The following is a 19251-nucleotide window of genomic DNA, read 5'->3' as shown; positions in this document are numbered from 1 at the left end:
ATGCGATTTTTCTGACTCCTGGCTTTTTTAATGATCCATTACCAGCAGTGCATACAACAGCAGCTCAGTTAATCTAAGGCCAGGCGCCGTCCCCTCACCGTCCTGTGCTCAAGTTGAGAGTGTGCGCGGGGGGAGATGTCCTAAGAAGGGAAGAGTTTTCCTGACACGGGCTTAGAGTTACCAGGGAAGAGAGCAAAGCTGAATTTTTCTCCCCATCCAGGCGGTGCCATTTGCCTCTCGCGTTTCGCTGTGTCCCTGTGTGCTCGAAGGGCTGGCGGCCATGGCCGCTGACTTGTGTAGGGAAGGTGGGAAGCTCCTGGGGACAGTGGCTGGCTGAGCTGCACTCGGCTTTTGTAGCACAGAAGTATTTTCGTGTTAGGGTTTAGGTTCCAGGTGGATTCTGTGCCTGATTTAGTCACCACCTGACCGCCACTTCCGTGGCCCAGGGCTGGTCGTCTTGTTACCCAAGAGAAGTGGTCCCATGCTCAGGGGTCTCACGTTGTTTGGTGGCAGCGGGTGTGTGTATGTGTGTGTGGGGGTCTTGTTTAAAGATAAGTCTCCTCTGTTTTCTTCACTTTACTTGACCTCAGTGGCCAGTGAAGAGGCCAAGTCAAGTAGTAGACTCCTTTTCTAACTGAGGAAACAAAGCTGAGCTGAGGGTAGTTTTTATAAAAACCATGTTTTTATTAATTTAAAATGGATGTTCTCGTTTATTTCTCAAGTAAACTCTACCCCTGACATGGAACTTGAACTCACAACCCCAAGATCAAGAGTCTTGTGCTCTGTGGCCTGAGCCCGCCAGGCGCCGCTATGAAGCATGTTTTTAGATGCTGGGAGAGCACATTCATGGAAGTCACTTCCCCACTCTGTAAGATGAGGTTTTTGCTTGTTTCCTCCCCAGATTTTTTAATTTTTATTTTTTTAAAGACTTTATTTATTTATTTGACAGATCACAAGTAGACAGAGAGGCAGGCAGAGGAGTGGGGGAAGCAGGCTCCCCACTGAGCAGAGAGCCCGATGCGGGGCTCTATCCCAGGACCCTGAGATCATGACCTGAGCTGAAGGCAGAGGCTTCAACCCACTGAGCCACCCAGGTGCTCCTCCTCCCCAGATTTTTTTTTTTTTTTAAACCAGAATAAACCCACTACGGAAGTCCACTCGAGTAGCTCTTCAGAGTACTTCTCAGAAATCTGAGCTCCTCGGCAGTCCTGTGTTCTGACCAGTCCCACTCCGGCAGGTGGGTCTGGGAGTCCATCATGACTCTTTGACAACCTGATTGGACTTGAAGTTCATGAATTTGTTCTCACACCTCAGCTCTCGCTGGCTATTCTTCCCACCCGAGGTGTGGGGAGGACAGTGGGCCAGGAGGATGAGGAGTGGGGTTGAGGGTAGAGACGGAAACAGAGCAGCGCCTGGCCTGCCTCACGGGGGGGGGGGGCCCGGAACATTCCCTTAGAGACTGGAGTGGTGATGTGGGAGCCGCCCGCAGAGACGCAGCCAAAGCCAAGCCTATCCGGGCATGGGGTGGGATGGTGACTCAGCTCTGTAGAGGGCATCACCTGGCTCAAAGCAAACTTTCTCTGAATTGTGGAGAAGCATCCCCCTTCCCATCCTCCTTACCACGATCCCTTCTTTCCTGAGGGTTTCCTCAGCCCGCCTCAGGAGCCCCCCTCCCAACTCACCTCTTCTCATTTCCTCACTCCGCACCCCCCCCCCCCTCAACTACTCACCTCTTCTCATTCACTCCCTGCTCTACAGAACTCCTTCAGGAGCTGCTGTAAAGACCAAATATGCATTTGACTTCCCAACAGGGTGGCACGAGCCAGTCCTAGCATGTTATTAGAGAAAAAACTTGGCAAGAACCAGTTGCACCTTAGAAATGGCTAGATCTGGAGTTAAAAGCTGGAACCTCAAATCTCAAGATACAGTAAACATGGACAGTTTATGCACAAAGGCCACACTTTTTAGGAGACAGAATGCTCCCGAGTCAATGAGCAAGGTGAATGATTTTCCATCCCTTCCATTCGGGGGAGGCCTGGTCCACTTCCACCAGCACAGGAGGAGGCAAATGAAGGGGGACTTACTCAGCAGGGAAAGGGGCAGGAATAATAGGGAGGGATGGGAAAGCCAAAGTGTGAGAATTCAGAGACTGTCTGAAAGTCTTTAAGGGTTTTTTTTTAATCCCCCCCCATGGAAGGCAGGAACATGAGATGCTTCTGCAATCTCTGGATTATGGGAAAACCCCCAGCCAAAATTCCTTATCTGCGGCTGTATGTCCCAACTTCCAACCTTCAGCCAAGCACCTCTTCCTTCATACCATCCATACCGAAGGAGCCAGCTAGTTTAGATCTTTCCATAAGTGCCCCAGCCCTGTGTATGTGCTTCCCCGGGAGGCTACCTTGATGTGAGAAGCCAGGCCTACCAGAAGCTTGACCCAGGTCCCTTGAGCAGAAGGCCCAGAATAGTGAGAGCCCGAGGCGGTTTGTTGGAGGCAATGCAACCTGCCTGCTATAAGCTACGAGACTTAGATATATTCTACCAATTAGGGCACATCTGTTCGAAGCGCTGGAAGGCGGGCACTGTCTCTTTAAGAGCCAGCCCACTCCTCTCCTTGAGTGATGAGGGCTGGGAGCACAAGGGAGTCAGATGCTGATTAAACAGTCCTACTGCCCAGCTCTGTTAGAAAATTACTGTAATTATGATCTAGTCCCAGCAGAGGGATGAGTTCCAATCCTGCTAATAACCCTTCCAGGTGCCTCAGATTCGGGGCCCATGGGAGGCAGAATCGTCAGGGCTCTGGCTGGCCCCAGGGCCACCAATGGCCTTGCTGTCTGGCCGGTGCAGGCAAAACCAACAAAGGCAATGGACCCCTTGTCCTCTCTTGGCCTCCCGAGAAGGCCGTGGGTTTTGGCTGGGTTTTACTTTTTTGGTTCTTGATAAAGCTCCTAGGAGTTACATTGTATAAGAAAACTTCCCCTTCAAAACTAACGTGGAGGAGCAGGAAGGTTAATGGCCGCAGCCACTGGGAAGTGACATCTGTCCTGAGCCTCCCTACTTCTGCCTTAGGGCTGCAGTCAGCCCCGCACCAGCCTGCACCAGTGCCGGGCATGGGGAACCAGAGCTCCCGGGAGCAGCTGCTGCCTTCTCCGTGGGGCGACACCCCTGGTCTCCTGCTCTGAAGCAGAACACGGCATTTCACTAGGTCCTGATAAGAGTTTCAGGGCTCCCCTTTTAAGATTTCTGCCACGGAAAAGGGAAACAAGGAGTGTAACCACAGAGCTCTAGATGTGAGGGACTCGGTGGCCTGCAGCTCTCTAACCTGGCAATTCCGGGCTTACTCATTCGAAAATACCCAAAATACCATTTTTGTGGTGCAAATCTGTGCCTCTGCAGGCCCTCAAATGTCTGCAGGGGCTTGTGGCCCCTGGGCTGTGGTTTGCAGAGTGTTAAACCCTGAGGAATCCATGGCATTTCTACTCTGGGTCTTCCCAACCCAGCAGTAAGCCTCTCTCCAGTGCTATAATCCAGTGACTAAAAGTACAAACTTCTAGAAGGTAGGGCAGTTTCTCCATGCTTGGTCCTAAACACACAAATGACCCCCAGAGACAGGGGTGACTTTGTTCCCAGGGGACACTTGGCAATTCCTAGAGACAGCTTTGGTGGTCAGCACAGGGCAGGGGTGGGGTGGGTTGGGTACTACCGGCATCTAGTAGGTAGAGAGCAGGGGTGCTGCTGAACATACCGCCATGTCCCCAACAACATAAAATTACCTGGCCCCAAATGCCAGGCCCCAGGAGTGCCAGGTTGAGGGAGTTGGCACTCACAGGTGACACAATAAGCTCCAAGGTTTGCACCGCCCCCACTGCCGCCCCCTCCCACCTTCCCCTGCACTGCCTTCAAGATGATCTACAGTCTCCAGATGCTAGGCATTTGCCCTGAGGTGGGCTGTGCCAGTGACAGGCAGAGGAAGCCCACAGTCAGCCCCACCGCCTGGCCCTGTGGGAGGCGTCCAGTACGTGTAGGTGGGAGCAGGTGCCGCCTGGGGGCTTCATGGCAGAGAGATGCCAGGCCGGCTGACCGTTGGTGAAAGGGGAGTGTTTATGGCCTGTTTTCTGTTCCGTGAGCTGATGATGGGCACAAGAGCGGCCCAGCTGCTCACCATCGGGTTAAGAGCGTCTGCGGTAGAACCAGATGCCCTCTTTGAGGACCAGCACTAGAAGCCTCTTGGAACTCACTCCTGTCACAGGAGGCAAGGAAGTGGCATACTGTCGCCCCGTGCTGCAAGCGAGCTTCCCTCCGTGGCCCTCTGCCAGATGGAGGGGTGGCAGGCTGTGATGGGGCCCCACGAGGGAACTGAACACACACACAGCGGCTGACAGCCGGCCAGCCCCAGCAGCCGTGTGATGCCAAAGATACCGGGCCTCTCAGAGCAGCCTGGGCATCAGGGAAAGAAAGCCTCATTGGCAGGGCTTGCCTAGGAGCCAGGCCGGCAGGGGAGGTCTTCATTAGAAGGCACATTGCCCAGCGTTGCAACCCGGAGAGTCTGGTAGTCTCTCTACTGCCTTCTCCCCACGTGACTGGACAGCTCATTTTGCCTGATTTCTGCGGTGACCCCTGATCCTGGTTTACACCTGCGGTCTTGGCATCAATTACCAATAACTCTCCCTTTCAGTCTCAAAAGCATCTCTGGAAAATAAATTATATGGTCACCCTACTCATTCTACTTCAGTTTCCTCTAATACCATTGTTGTTGGTTTTGTTTTGTTTTGTTTTGTTTTTGCTGGGGAGGCGTTGCATTTATAAAAGACTTTGTACAAAATGGGCTGCGTCTTAAAGTGTATCATTAATTGAATCCTAATGAGTTGCAAAAGAATGGTCATCGGTTCCTACTAATAACAACAACAACCCCCCCCCCCCCCAGCAAAAGAGGCATATTTTCTGAACACTTAGTTTTGCATAGGGAAATAGAACAATTTGAATCCTGTGAAGAAAAATCTCTTTTTAGTTGAGAGTTTGAAACTCCCTACCCAATCTCTGGTAAATTCTACACCGAAGGCAATAGCGGGGCAGGAGGGAAGGGGGAGGAGCAAGGGACTAGGTAATCTACAAACTAGAAAATGAGTCCGAACCACTGGGCTGTGTAGCGGGGATAATCCTCTGTGTAGACGGCTGCTTTTTCTAAAGGCAGCGCCACAGATTTCGCAGGGCTTCGGGAATTAGCAAGTCAAAGCCACGTAAAATTTATCCTTCCAAGCCGCTCTGGGGTGGCGGGGGCGGGGGGGAGGGGGGGAATCTGTGGGGAGGGCTTCCTGGTGGCCAAAGATGAAAGCACTTCTGTCCCTCCCATCTGAGAGTTTCGTTCTTAAGATGAAAAAACAAAAACAACAAAAAACCCAAACCAAAAACCCACCACAAAAAACCTCCTACTTTGCCTTCTTTTCTTGCTTCTCTTCAACTCTATACTTCTCTGACCAGTTTTTAGGGCAGGGGTGAGTTCCCCCCACAACCCCCGCCACTGGTGGTGGTGGGGGGCGGCAGTTCTCTCGCTCCTTGCATGGACACCGCTGCTTTGCTGTGACGCAAGTGCCGGGCATGGAATGCAGAATTTGAAAATGTGTCACCGGACGTGTCTAACGGCAGCACAACTTGAGTGATTCAAGACGCAAAGCAGCGGACTGAGAATTTCTCACTGCATTTGCTCTTCCCCGGCAGACTTCCTGTGATTTTTGTCCAAGGCCACCCCTTTCAGGTCCTCAGCTCTGCCATTCTCAAAGACCCCGAGACCCATGAGGTGGTGCAACTGGGCAAATTGAAGGGCTGAAAACAGAAGGGAATGAGAACTCGAAATCTAGGCAGTTCCTCACGAGGCCTCTGTCTCCAGCGGGAGCGCGGGCATCTCGTCGGTTACACCTTTGGGCATTGCTCTCTCAGACGGGTCTCAGTCTGGGTCTCAGGAAGGAGAAGCAATAGGAACCCCCTTCTCTTTCCCATTTTTATTTGCCAGAGGAAAAGGTGCAGTTGGTTTTGAATTAAGTACGGAGTTCTCAGAGATACAACAGTGGGGAAATTTAGTATTGAGGTGGTTGCAAAGCAATGTCTGCTCTTCTGCTATACGGATGACAGAGAAGCCACACTGGGAAAACAGTATTTTTAAGGAGACGGAGCTGAAAGATTGCTTTCAGAGCATTTAGTGTTTTCAGGCCAGCGTGGACAATGCAGGCCTAACCGTGCCCATCCCGGGTTAGATCATCCATTGGACATCAGCTAGTGCTTGGTAAATTATCATTTATCTGTAAAAGGCAGATACACATTTGCTGCTTTTTTGGTTAATTTTATTTTTTTAGTCATCTCTACACCTCATGTGAGGCTTAAACCCACAACTATGAGATCAAGGGTCACATGTTTCACCCACTGAGCTGGCCAGGCGCCCTTCTACTTTGTTGCTGGGGCTTCCTCTTTTTAAGATTTTGTTTATTTATCTTAGAGAGAGAGCATGCGCAGGGAGGCAGAGGCTCAGGAGCAGAAGGGAGGGGCCGAGGGAGAGGAGGGGGAAGGAATCTCAGGCAAACTCCCGGCCGAGTGCAGAAGAGCTCGTGACCTTGAGATCGTGACTTGAGCCGAAACCAAGGGTCAGACACTTAACCGACTGAGTCTCCCAGGCGCCCTATACATTTGCTTCTTAAATTTAGGACCTCACCTTTCTTTTCTCCTTCCTTTACATAAAATCAGGAGAGGCAAAAAGCCTCCCTCTCCAATGTCAGATGCCAGAGCAATCAGTGGCTATTAAGAAGCCACAGATGCTGTGGTTGGTTAACACTGTGGTCGGTTAATGTGGTCTCATGCTCCGGTTATCCAGTTAGTCGCAGGCACTAAGGTGGGGATTTGGTTAGTGGGGTCAAACACAGAAGTGGTAATCCGATTAGCCAGTTGCTTTCTGAAGCTGTTGGTTAAGATAGTGACTGCTGGGGGCGCCTGGATGGCTCAGTTGGTTAAAGCCTCTACCTTCGGCTCAGGTCATGATCCCGGGGTCCTGGGATCGAGCCCCGCATTGGGGGCTCTCTGCTCAGCGGGGAGCCTGCTCCCCCTCCGCCTGCCTCTCTGCCTACTTGTGATCTCTGTCTGTCAAATAAATTTAAAAAAATATATAGTGGCTGCTGAACAAAGTGGAGAGCAGTTTTGCTGCTTCGCTTCAGAGAGGCTGTAGGAACCCAGTGCTTCCAAAAACTCTGCCGTAGAATGTTCTCAGAGGATGCCCTTCAGCCTGGAGATAGTCTTATCAACCCATCAGACTTGCTCTTATCTTTTTCTGCCAGTAGCAAGGTCAAAGATAGCCCATGGCAGTGGACAGTGGGATGGTCCGTTCGTTTGTATCTTTTAGGGCCAATCTGGTTTCTCTTCCTGAGGGGTGTTCCAGCTAGCAGGGTCAGAGATCGGAGTGGTGGCTACCCTACAGCTGATGGGGCTGCTGGAGGCCTCCACAGAATGGCGAGTGATATGGGTATACACAGGCCTTTAGGTTTAGAAGGGACTATTGCACTAAGGGAATTTTGTTTTAAGCGCTGGAAGCCAATGACCATGATACTGAGCAGTACCTGAACTGTGCAGAGTGGAGAAGTTACCTTGACCTTGCTCCTTTTTCATCCCCCTTTTGACCGGGCCTGGATACCTACTCTTCCTCTTCTGGTGTCCCCTTTTTGCGTGTCTCCCCGACTCAGGGCTGTGGGACCATACTGTTCTCCCCTCTCAGCCATCAGCCTTTCCAGCCTTGGGTCCCGGGGGGTTCTTTAAGGCAGGGGCCACTCTGGGGCACGGATGGCGGGGGGAGTTGGGAAGAGGTTGGGGTTTCTGTTTGCTTCCTCTGTTAACCATTTTAGAACAATGCCCATCTGTTAACCATTTTAGAACAATGCCCATTGTGCTTACCTGTAGGTCTGGATTGGTGCAAGGGCTCCTAAAAGGAGAGGCAATTGGTTGTTTTTGGTTCGTCTGCTCATCTGCTGCCACCTAGTGGTTCAGTCTCCTTTAGCACCCTGTGTAAAGGGAGGGCGCATTACCAACTCGGTATTGCCTTTTATCTTTTATTCCCTCCCCCACCTTACTTGTCCCTTTTTCTTACCTCCTTATCCATCACATACACAAAAAGCTTCCGGTATTTTTTTGGTTCTGTTTTGTTTTTTGGTGCTCCTGGGTCAGAAAATCTGGAAATGAATGGCTGGCAGAAAAATCTTTTGAGAAGCTTGAATGCACTGAAACATCTTCGTTTGGTCTCTAGTTTTTCTCTTTTAGTGAGTTAAATGGGTGTCTTACTGCAGGGTTAGAAGATGGCTGTTACAGAGCTGAGGAAGGCCACTGCCGATTCAGGGCTGTTCTGAGTAGGCAGTTCTGAAGAGAAAATTTCTATAGCTGCTTCGTGCCCATTTTTCAAAATTTCTCACATGGCGAGTCTGGCCATAATAATAGCTGACCCTTACTGAGCAGTTACTATGCGCCAGGCATTGTTCCAAGTATGTTACATGTGTTGACTGTTTAATTTTCCTAATGACCCAGTGAAATGGACTACACCCTTTCTAAGGTGAGGAAATTGAGGCATATGTAAAATGTCAAGTAACTTGCTTCCCTAGTAAATGGGGAACTGGGATTTATTCTCAGGCTGTCTGCTTCTAGAATTTAGGTTCTTAACCACTATGTTTGGCTGCCTCTTTTAGCCACAGATAACGTGAGACCGCAGGAAGAGGAACAGGGCTGCGCACAGCGAACTCCTCCCCAAAACACTTTCTTGGCCTTTGCCTGGGACTTGTGATGCAAGACACAGTGTGGTGGTGAGCAGAGGGCCAGGAAGGAACTCTCCAATGTGCTGACTCCAAGGTCTTGCTCCTAGCCCTGTCTCATTTCAGAGATTGAGCACATAAGGAAAAACCACCAAGTAGGCAGCCAAAAGAAGTCTGAGAAGCCAAACAAAGCAGGCAGGCTCAGGGTCCAGAGATGATTCTGCTCTGGAAGATAATTGCAAGTCCCCTATTCTCTCTGGGCTTTGTTTTCTCTCTGGCTATCCTTTTCTTTTTTCTTTTTTTTTTTTTTTTTTTTTTTTTTTTTTTAAAGATTTTATTTATTTATTTGACAGAGAGAAATCACAAGTAGATGGAGAGGCAGGCAGAGAGAGAGAGAAGGAAGCAGGCTCCCTGCCGAGCAGAGAGCCCGATGCGGGACTCGATCCCAGGACCCTGAGATCATGACCTGAGCCGAAGGCAGCGGCTTAACCCACTGAGCCACCCAGGCGCCCCTGGCTATCCTTTTCTGCTTTGCCTAGAGGTGGCAGGAAGGCCCAGCCAGAACCAGCCTTTTTGAGACCACTGCAAAAAAACAATGTGACACTATCACACACTTCTAGGAACCAAGTATGATGTTTATTTATGCTTTTTTTTTTTTTAAAGATTTTATTTATTTATTTGACAGAGATCACGAGTAGGCAGAGAGGCAGGCAGAGAGAGAGAGAGAGGAGGAAGCAGGCTCCTGCTGAGCAGACAGCCTGATGCGGGACTTGATCCCAGGATGCCGAGATCATGACCTGAGCCGAAGGCAGCGGCTTAACCCACCGAGCCACCCAGGCGCCCCTATTTATGCTTTTCTAATCAGACGAAACAACTAGCAACTTCCTCCTCCAAAGTTTTCCTCTGCTCTTACCTTCTCTGTGACAAGCCTGGGGAGAAGGCAGAAGTGGATGTGTGGACATGTTTAAAGGAAGGATGAAAAAAAAAAAAAAGGTGGGATGAGCTATGACAAGGCAGGTGTATTAACAGATCTGCTGTCTGTGCCTTTTTCCACTCGTCTCACTGGCGGTTTTCAGTAACTACCAGGTATCAGAGGCTTGGGTCTCATCAGTAAAGAGAAGAGTCCGTGGGGTTGGTGGGGTGGCTGGGGTAGGGAATAGAAACTCCTGATGATTGTTTTCTTCATAACGGCAGGCCAGAGAAAAGGATATGGGTCCTAAAGGAGGAAAAATACATAAATTTGCTTTTATGATTCAAAACAAAGATGGCATAAAAGGGCACAAAGTAAAGAGTGTCTCTGTCCTATCCACCCAGTCATGGACTTGTCCTTGGAGGCAACCAGTGCTATTGTCTCTGTCCTTCCAAATAGATCTTCTACACACAAAAACAACTGAAGACTCCCACCCACCTTTTTTTTCCAGTAAGCTCTACACCCAACCTGGGACTTGAACTCATGACCCTGAGATCAAGAGTTGCATGCTGGGGCACCTGGGTGGCTTAGTGGGTTAAAGCCTCTGCCTTTGGCTCAGGTCATGATCCCAGGATCCTGGGATGGAGCCCCGCATCGGGCTTTCTGCTCAGCGGGAAGCCTGCTTCCTCCTCTCTCTCTCTGCCTGCCTCTCTGCCTACTTGTGATCTCCGTCTGTCAAATAAATAAAAAAAATCTTTAGGAAAAAAGAAAAAAGAGTTGCATGCTGTATGGACTGTGCCAGCCAGGTGCCCTTGGAGACTCCCTTCTCACATAAATCTATGAGAAGGCCTACCTTTCTTTGCTGACTTTTTTTCTTTCTTACCAATAATTGTGCCGAGACCTTCTTTTTCTTTTTTTTATTGTTGCATAGTATTTAATTCCATGAATGTATTATAGTTACTTGGCAAGGTCTCTTTCTAGTAGTTTGCTATTATAGACAAGTAGCCTTGTGTGTATATCTTTTTGTTTTTTTTAAGATTTTATTTATTTATTTGACAGACAAAGATCACAATTAGGCAGAGAGGCAGGCAGAGAGAGGAGGAAGCATGCTCCCTGCCAAGCAGAGAGCCCGATGTGGGGCTCGATCCCAGGCCCCTGGGATCATGACCCGAGCTGAAGGCAGAGGCTTTAACCCACTAAGCCACCCAGGCACCCCTAAGACACTAAGCCACCCAGGCACCCCTAAGATTTTATTTTTGATTAATCTCTATACCCAACATGGGGCTCAAACTCACAACCCCGAGATCAAGAATCACACGCTCCACTGACTGAGCCAGCCAGGCCCCTGTGTGTAATCCTTTTGCATGTGTGCAAGTGTAGCTATAGGATTAATTCCTAGCTGTAGAATTGTTGGGTCAAAGAGAGATAAACAGGGGCACCTGGGTGGCTCAATGGATTAAGCCTCTGCCTTTGGTTCAGGTCATGATCCCAGGGTTCTGGGATCGAGCCCCGCATCAGACTCACTGCTCGGAGGGGAGCCTGCTTCCCCCTGTCTCTCTGCCCGCTCTTGGCCTCCTTGTGATCTCTCTCTCTCTCTGTCAAATAAATAAATAAAATATTAAAAAAAAAGAGAGAGAGAGATAAACAGTTGTGTCAATAAGCCAGTGACAAAGTGAAGTAGAGTAACTATATTAGATTTGACAGAAAAATTCCATTGCTTCTGCGTTCATGGCCAGGAAATGGAATCCTTACTAGGAATGTCATAAAGTCAAACCTTGAGCGACAGGCCCAAGCTGGTGCTTTCTGGTTGTACAAGGGCATCGCAGAGTAAGATCTATACTTATGTATCCTCCTAAATGAATCCACTCAGCTGCGGCTGACACTAGAGTGGGCCCCGGTCTGGAAGATTCCAAGGATAGTTTGTGTCACCATCAGGCAAGTCATCCTTCACCCCCGGCAGTAAAGGCTGCTCCCATTTCAGGCCAGAAGAAGGAGCTAGAGACATCATGCTAGCCTTGGGTGCCCTCCGTCACCATCCTAATTCTAAACAAAACCCACTCGGCACCAACGCTACCCACCCAAAGGAGGCACTCCCTCCGCTGTTATCTGATGTGGTTCTTTCTCATAAAAAGCGAGCCATATTCTTTATTACCTGAAGGTAAATTTGATTATGTTCTATAGGAATCCTCATACTGGATTCCTAGTCTTGGCCAACCCTATTCCCGTAATACCTGGGAAAATGGTGCTCTGGCTTTGAGAACTGAGGATAAAGAAAGACCCATCCTTGTGACAAAAATTCCTAGTTATCCCCAAATATTCATTTTCCCCTTTTTAATTTATTAGTGAACCCTCTCCCCTCTCCACTTTTAAGCTGGACACAGGTTCCACCTAGAATAAGTCTGTCTGTCTCAAGTTCTGGCCAATGGAAGGTAAGAAATGTCCTTAAAACAAGTGGGTGTGCCCTTCTCCTTTCATTTTTATCTTTCTGGCTGGGTAGGGTGTAGAGACATGATCGCTGGAGCCGGAGCCTCCATCTAGGGCCATAAGGGTAAGCTTTGGAATGTTGCCCCCATACAGTGGAGCAAAAAGAGAAGATATCTGGAAACTGGTTGCGTTGGATCATTTACCTCCAAATTTTTTTTAGAAGAGAAAAAGAAATTTCTATGTTAATTAAATCATTATTATTATTTTTTTTAGTTTCCTTTCACATGTTGTTGAATCTAATCCTAACTGACACAGTTCCCCAGTTTAGGAAAAACAGCTCCAGCTTCACCTTCTTTCAGTGGTAAATCGTTAGTGTCACTTGTGGAAGTAAGGAAAAGCCACTCCACTGGCTTCTCCTATCCCTCACAGAGAGATGAAGGCATGACCAATGGATTTACTGGCCATCGTTTTGATACCTGGGCTTCATATTTCTTCCATTTCAAAGGCAGTGGTGAGATACTCCTTTGGAACAATACCGATGAGGCTGTTCAGTTCTCCAACCCACCAGCCATACACGTTATACTCCTGAAAAATGAAAAGAGGGTGGTTTCAGTTGGAATGCAGTCTTATTTCCATTAATCTCTGATGGTAACTGCGCGGGAGATTATGTTGGGTGGTTTCTTTGTTGACGGCAGTATGACTTGTTAACACTCCTGATGGGATTATTAAATTAAAAAAAAAAAATCTCCTGGAGGAAGAAAGCAAACTCTACCTTCATGTTTCCATCTGCCTGTCTACATTTAGTACATTTGATGCCATTGCTGAACCCAAAGAGCGCGTCTTTTATCAAGCAGAGTGGAATGGCTTCTTCTGAGAAAGTTGGGCACATCCTAAATGCCACAGCACTAAAAATATTCAGGGAGTCAGGTCATAGTTCAAATCAATAATATTTACCAAGCATTGTCCATGTGCAAAGTGCTGTTTGAGTTCCCATGAGATGTATAATGATGAATCAGAGCACTGCTTGCTCCCAAGGAGCTTATAGCATAGAGTAATGGGCTTTGGAGTCAGACAGACTAGGATCCAGTCCCCACTTGGTCATTAAATAGTTGCGTGACCTTACGTTGTCCTGGCTTTAACTTCCTTCTCTGGAAGAGGAGGGGTAATATCTCTCCCCTGTGTTGTGGGAATAGAAATGTCTGACGCATAGTGGGTGCTCTAAATGTCAGGTTCCATTTACATTAGAGACATTTACATTACATCAGACTCCACAGAACCGCTCCTCCAAGAAATAAAACGGGGGCCCCTGGATGGCTCAGTGGGTTAAGCTTCTGCCTTTGGCTCACGTCATGATCCCAAGGTCCTGGGATCAAGCCCCGCATCGGGCTCTCGGCTCAGCAGGGATCCTGCTTCCCCCTCTCTCTCTGCCTGCCTCTCTGCCTACTTGTGATCTCTCTCTAGGTTAAATAAATAAATAAAATCTTTAAAAAGAAAGAAAGAAAGGAAGGAAGAAAGAAAGAAAGAAAGAAAGAAAGAAAGAAAGAAAGAAAGAAAGAGGAAGTGTTACAGGGCATGTAACCAGGGATAGTCTTCAACCATGGCTGTGGGGCCTTACTGTCTCCTGGCTTTAACTTCCTTTTCTGGAAGAGTAGGGATGACATCCTCTCTCCCCTGTGTTGTGGGAATAGAAATGTCTGATGTGTAGTAGGTACTTTAAACATCAGATTCTCCCCAGAAGAGGTGGTAGGTTGACAAGAGTAATGACAGGCAGGACATAGGCGCCCACATGATGCTCTTACGAATACAAGATGAGAGAGAGTTTTAAAGCAGAGGAGGGACGCCTCCTGCGCTTTAATGGGAAGGAAGGATGATTGTCAATACAGGTGCCTTCCTCATTTGGTGGCTGAAGTTAACAGAAGTTAACACTTCTGATGGCTTCTCTTTTCTTTTTGAAGGTGAAAAGAGGTCCTCTGCTGGGAGAGTCGGGAGGCAGAGCAGGAGGAGGGGAGGAGATAGGCTATCCAAAGGAAAAGAAGGATAACCAGTTGACCTGGAATTTTATTGTGTCACCAACCTGGCTTTCTTTCTTTCTTTTCTTTCTTTCTTTTTTTTTTTAATAGTAAAATTCAATAGCCAAGTATGTAAAAATACAGCTTCATGGTACCCCAAATGCAGTTGAACTAGAATAAGTGATATTCCCCATGTATTCCTAAATTTTACTTCCTTCAAAAGAATGAAAATATTTTTTAGTGCTTTCAGAAGCAGTCCCACAGTGTTTAACATCTGCTGTGCTTTTGAAAAGCTCTTCTGCATTCAAGGCCCCCCACTCCCAACCCTGTAATCGCCCCTTCTTTTACACCCTATCATTCCCTTTCTATTTGCCCCCACTCTGGGGCTCCTATGTCCTGCCTGTCGTTACTGATGTGCCTGTCAACCTCCCACCTCTTCTGGCCCTCTTCTGACTTGATGCACTTTCCTTGAGCAATCTGATAGACCTCGGTGCTCTAGCCACCATGTAAAGGACTCATAACCACAGCTCCAGTGGAGACCTAAGTGTTGGATCCCAATACCCAAGTGCATGTCCGCTAAGCTGCTCAAACTCAGCATATCCTAAATTTAAGCCATCATCCTGCCTCTGTCTCCATTCCTACCCCCAACCAGCTCTGCCTCCTGGGCACTTTATCTCAGTGGATGGTAGCACTATTATGCACTCAAGTTAATCAAGCCAGAAACTCAAAGTCGTTTCCAGTTGCACCTTCCTCTTCTGGTCAGTCCTTGAGTTCTGTTGATTCTCTTTTCAGAGCATTACTGGAATCCATCCACTTGTCTCCATTCCCAATATCCTAATCATGTCACTGTCGTTTTTTCATGAAGACTACAGAAACACCCTCCAAGCTCATTTCTGTATCTCCATTCTTGTTCCCCTCCAATATAGTCTCTCTCTGAAGCCAGAATCACTTTAATGCACATTGATAAAATCACTTCTCTGGGATGCCTGGGTGGCTCAGTGGGTTAAAGCCTCTGCCTTCGGCTCAGGTCGTGATCCCAGGACCGAGCCCCGTGTCAGGCTCTCTGCTCAGCAGGGAGCCTGCTTCCTCCTCTCTCTCTGCTTGCCTCTCTGCCTGTTTGTGATCTCTGTCTGTCAAATAAATAAATGAAAATCTTAAAAAAAAATAACTTCTCTGCTTGAAACCTTTAAATGGGTTCCCACTGCCTCCAGTCAATGTCTTAGTAAGGTGGACAAGGCTGTGCATGAGCTGGTCCTGTTCCCTGTTCAGCATTGTCATTTAGTGGACCCTTAGCAAAACAGAAATTTGTCTCTGCTACTCCCCTGGGCCACAGGCTCTCTTACCTTGGAGCCTTTCCTCTGCCTGTTTGGCTTCTATTTCTGTTCTCCCTTTCAGGGGCTCACTCCTAAGCAGCCTTCAGATCTCAATTCCTGGGTTTCTCTAGACTCTCTAGAAGCTTCTCTCTGCCACTCTCTTGTGTGGGGGGCTGCAGCTACGTACTGTGTACTGTGCCCTGTGCTTTCCTGGAAGTGAGTTCATCCTGCTGCTGCGTATCTGCTGTCTTTGTCTCACTGCCAGTCACTAGGTGGAAAGTCCTGTGAGAGCTGGGCTGGGGCTTTGTTGGTCTTGTTTGCTACTCTACTCCCAGCACTCAGCATGGTAGCCGGCACAGACAGGGGCCAAAAAACACTTGCTAAATGAGGTTATATAGAAATGAAGGGAGCAGTGAGATTTATTCTTTTAGTTGAGCAGACTTAGTTTCAGCTAACTCCAATACACTCCCCTGGTGATGGAAGTAGTTGTGGCAGGAAGAGAGCAGCTGCCTTTGGAGACAGTGTCCCCAGATGGCTCCCTAAATACCACGCAGAGAGTCTCAAATGCTATGCCAAGTGAGGCTGAGTTGATTCTAAAAAGAACAGGGAATTACCTTTGAAGAGCCAGTCTTAAATAACTGCGTGTGTCTACCACCCAGCCCACTGTCTCCCCACACCTTCTCATGCCCCCACTCTCTCCCAGGTCAACTTTTCCCTACAGTCCACGCTGCCTTGTGGGAAATTACCCAGAGCTCTTGTCAAATTACCCAGAGCCTCTGGCTGTTGGGATGTTTGAAGCTCCTCTCCATACGAGTTATGTTACTGCTCATTTTCCAACACTGAAGTTAGGGCAGTTTCTGCCTCAAGTTTTCTCATAGCGTTGCCTTCAGCTTAGCATGTTGCTGGAACGCCATTTCCACAAAGCCTTGGTGTGAAGGAGAGACACGTACTCTGTCTTCCTCTTGCTCTGTTACTCATAAAAACCCTAGCTTTATCTCTTCGGCTACCTCACGGCTGGGAGGGCGGACGCGGTGTAGTCAGCTTGCTGAACCGTGTGTAAAGGGTGGTCTTCCACCTGCCAAACGGCGTCATCTTCATCACCCGTGGGGCTCCGGTGGGACCTCCCTAGGGAGCGTTCAAGACTCCTGATTTTGGCTCATGCTCCCTTAAAATCCGCCTTTAGCCACAACGCCGGGAGTAGGGACCAAGGCTTGGGAAGGCGCTCTCTGCCAGCCCGAAGCGGGTGCGAATGGGAAGCAGATGAGACTCGGCAGGACACCTGCAAGGACCAGGCTCCCGGTCTGTGTGCTCTTGCTCGAAGGGAACACTGACCCCGCCGACCACAGATGGAGAAGCCTCACCACGGTGCTGAGAACTGAAATGAGTGAAATCAACTCTCTGCCCTTCAAAACAAAAGAGCGAGCAGAGAGTAAGGAGGATGGCACGGTCTCAGAGACCGTAAGCACCCTGCTGCGGGAGCCTAGGAGCTTAATCAAAGCACCTACAGGTCTTGGGATCTGACTGGCTTTTCCAGATTTCATCCCTTGGCTGGATACCCAAAAAGGGCTGCAGGGCTGAGATGTTTAAAGCATGAATGGAAAATTTCTAGCCTTCTCTTCCACTACCACCTCCCATGCATTGCTCTAGCCCAGTCTGAACACCACGAGGTATTTTAAAATAATTTCTACTTTGATGAATTGCTGGGGAGTCCACAATTGCTCATAATCAAAGGGAGAAAAATGCAAATGAGATCCGGCCGAGAACTATCACCACCAAACGTTTATTTCACTGCACAGTGCCAAAAAGAATTAAAACAACATTAAACTCACAGCAATCATGTTTAAGCCCTCGTTTCCAAGTGCCAAATTGCACCACTCTGGATCATACAGATGTTCGTTAATTATGCTAATTTTTATTAAACTATTAAAATGGAGAGAGTACTGGCTCAGCCAGGCAGACCCCAGCTCTGAATGAACTCTGCTCTTGTCTAGAAGTGCTAATTTACTGCATTTTTATTAAGTTGCTGATTCTTGGGTTTTAGTTTTGGGATGGCAGAGAGGACTGAATTCCTGGGATCAACGTTTTCAATAAAGTTTGACTTTTCCTGCCCAGATGTTTAAAAAGACCAGAAAAACGCTGAGACACTCCTGGGAGACCTGAAATCCTCAATGCGGAAGTGGTTCTACCTCCAAGGTGGGGAGACACGCCTACCACGGGGAGGGATCAGAACTGTCCAGGGTCCTCACTCCTTAACTCCATACACATTGTGGATGGTATAGCTCAGGGGTTAATTACACAACCTTGTTAACTGAAGATGCTTTAGATAAGAACATAAAAAAGCTGTTTTTTTTTTTTTTAAAAGCAAACAAACCCTTTACATCAGCCACTTGGCTATTGTCAGGCAGTCTTTATAGAAGTTTTCCCTGAAAAATAGTGCACCGTGTGGTTTGCTCCATCATAAATATTTCTAGGCTTGATTAGACATCCACTTCCCTCAACACCAACCCTGTTCCCCCTCCTGGAACTCCCCAAATGAAGGAGTCTTGAAAGTAAAGGTTGGCTACTTGGACTCCCTTATCTGGTTGGAGAAGCTACTGGCCTAGATGAGCAGAACATTGAGTGAACTTGAAATAGACACGGCGCTCACCATCAGCAACAATCAAAAGTGTTTATGGGGGATTTCACAGTGCCATAAAAGGATTTATGCTGCTAATCTCCATCAACAAGGAAAAAAAAAACAACAACAACAAAAAAACAAAACCAACCCTACCAAACCTGCCATAAAAAGAACAGCAAATTCTATAAACAAAAAGCAGTATGGCCACAAACCACGGGCATGTCGCGCAGCTTGACTCTGCCTCCAGTGGTTTCCCATTGCTGTTTATGGTTTCAAGACTATCATGGACCTCCTCAGTGCTCCTCCTGTCACAGGGCCCTGAGTCCCTGTGTGGTGCTGCAAATACCCTGTCAGTAGGTGTCAGGGGATATCAGGGGGAAAGCCAGCAGGCGCCTATCATAAGCCTTAAAAGAGATTAAATACCCCTACTCCATGATTGCTACATTTTAATTTCTCTCCTCCCTGCTGGTTCCTATTTGTATAAGCTCTTCCATGGCTCCCCTGGAGTAGCACAGACATGACCTGGAATGACCATCCTGTCTTGGGATGAGAATTCAATTTCTAGGCTCAGTGAATCCTAGGCTGTTCCAACAAAAGGAAAGCACCACCCTCTAGGGCACAGATTCTTAAAGTGGAGTCTGTGAACCCCCGGCCTGGATGGACATGGATGGACATGAAGGCATCTCTGAACTCCTTCAAATTGGTGTAAAATTTTGTGTGCATGTGTCCATATGTCTTATCCCTGGGGTGAGGTCCAGAACTTGCATCAGATTCTCAAAGGGTTTATGAATCCTCTACAGTTTATGAACCAGGGCTCTGGGGAGGGGAGGACACAAGGATCTTTATGGCCTGGACCTGCACTTTGGCCCGGGTGGCCTCTCCATCCCACCTTTCCCCCCGTTTTCAAATGTACAGTGAAAGGAAGTCAAGAATCCGTGTTTTTGCCATGCTGGCTTTCTGAGGCTTCAGCCCTCCAGCTTTGGAGCCTGTTCCTTCTTCTAAGGCTGAAGCCTGACCAAGCTTGCTCATTCCTCCTAAGGCACCATCACGTGCTCTCTCTCTTTTCTTTTATTATTTAAGCATAATGATGTACAATGTTCTATTACTTTCAGGTGTACCACTAAGGAACCATCCCTTTAGCTGTGACTTGAAAGTTGTCTTGTCTTCTCAATAGCTCCCATTCAAATCTGCGTGATGGTATTTGGAGCAA

General features: G+C 48.1%; 1 protein-coding gene across 1 annotated transcript in view; it reads right to left on the bottom strand.

Annotated features, from left to right (window-relative positions):
* Nucleotides 1-9385: 9385 nt before the first annotated feature.
* Nucleotides 9386-19251, bottom strand: part of SKAP1 (src kinase associated phosphoprotein 1) — a 277591-nt gene continuing 267725 nt past the window's right edge. The window contains exons 12-14 of the mRNA XM_082704834.1: nt 12579-12687; nt 9622-9984; nt 9386-9413 (exon numbers count right to left, since the gene is read on the bottom strand). Of these exons, the coding sequence (XP_082560960.1) occupies nt 12586-12687 (102 nt within the window). The 3' untranslated portion in view covers nt 9386-9413; nt 9622-9984; nt 12579-12585. The remainder of the gene's footprint in view (nt 9414-9621; nt 9985-12578; nt 12688-19251) is intronic.

This window comes from Mustela nivalis (assembly GCF_964662115.1).
Source record: "Mustela nivalis genome assembly, chromosome: 17".
NCBI classification, from domain to species: Eukaryota; Metazoa; Chordata; class Mammalia; order Carnivora; family Mustelidae; genus Mustela; species Mustela nivalis.
Note: the sequence above shows the minus strand (reverse complement) of the source record. Positions and strands in the feature narration are given on the sequence as shown.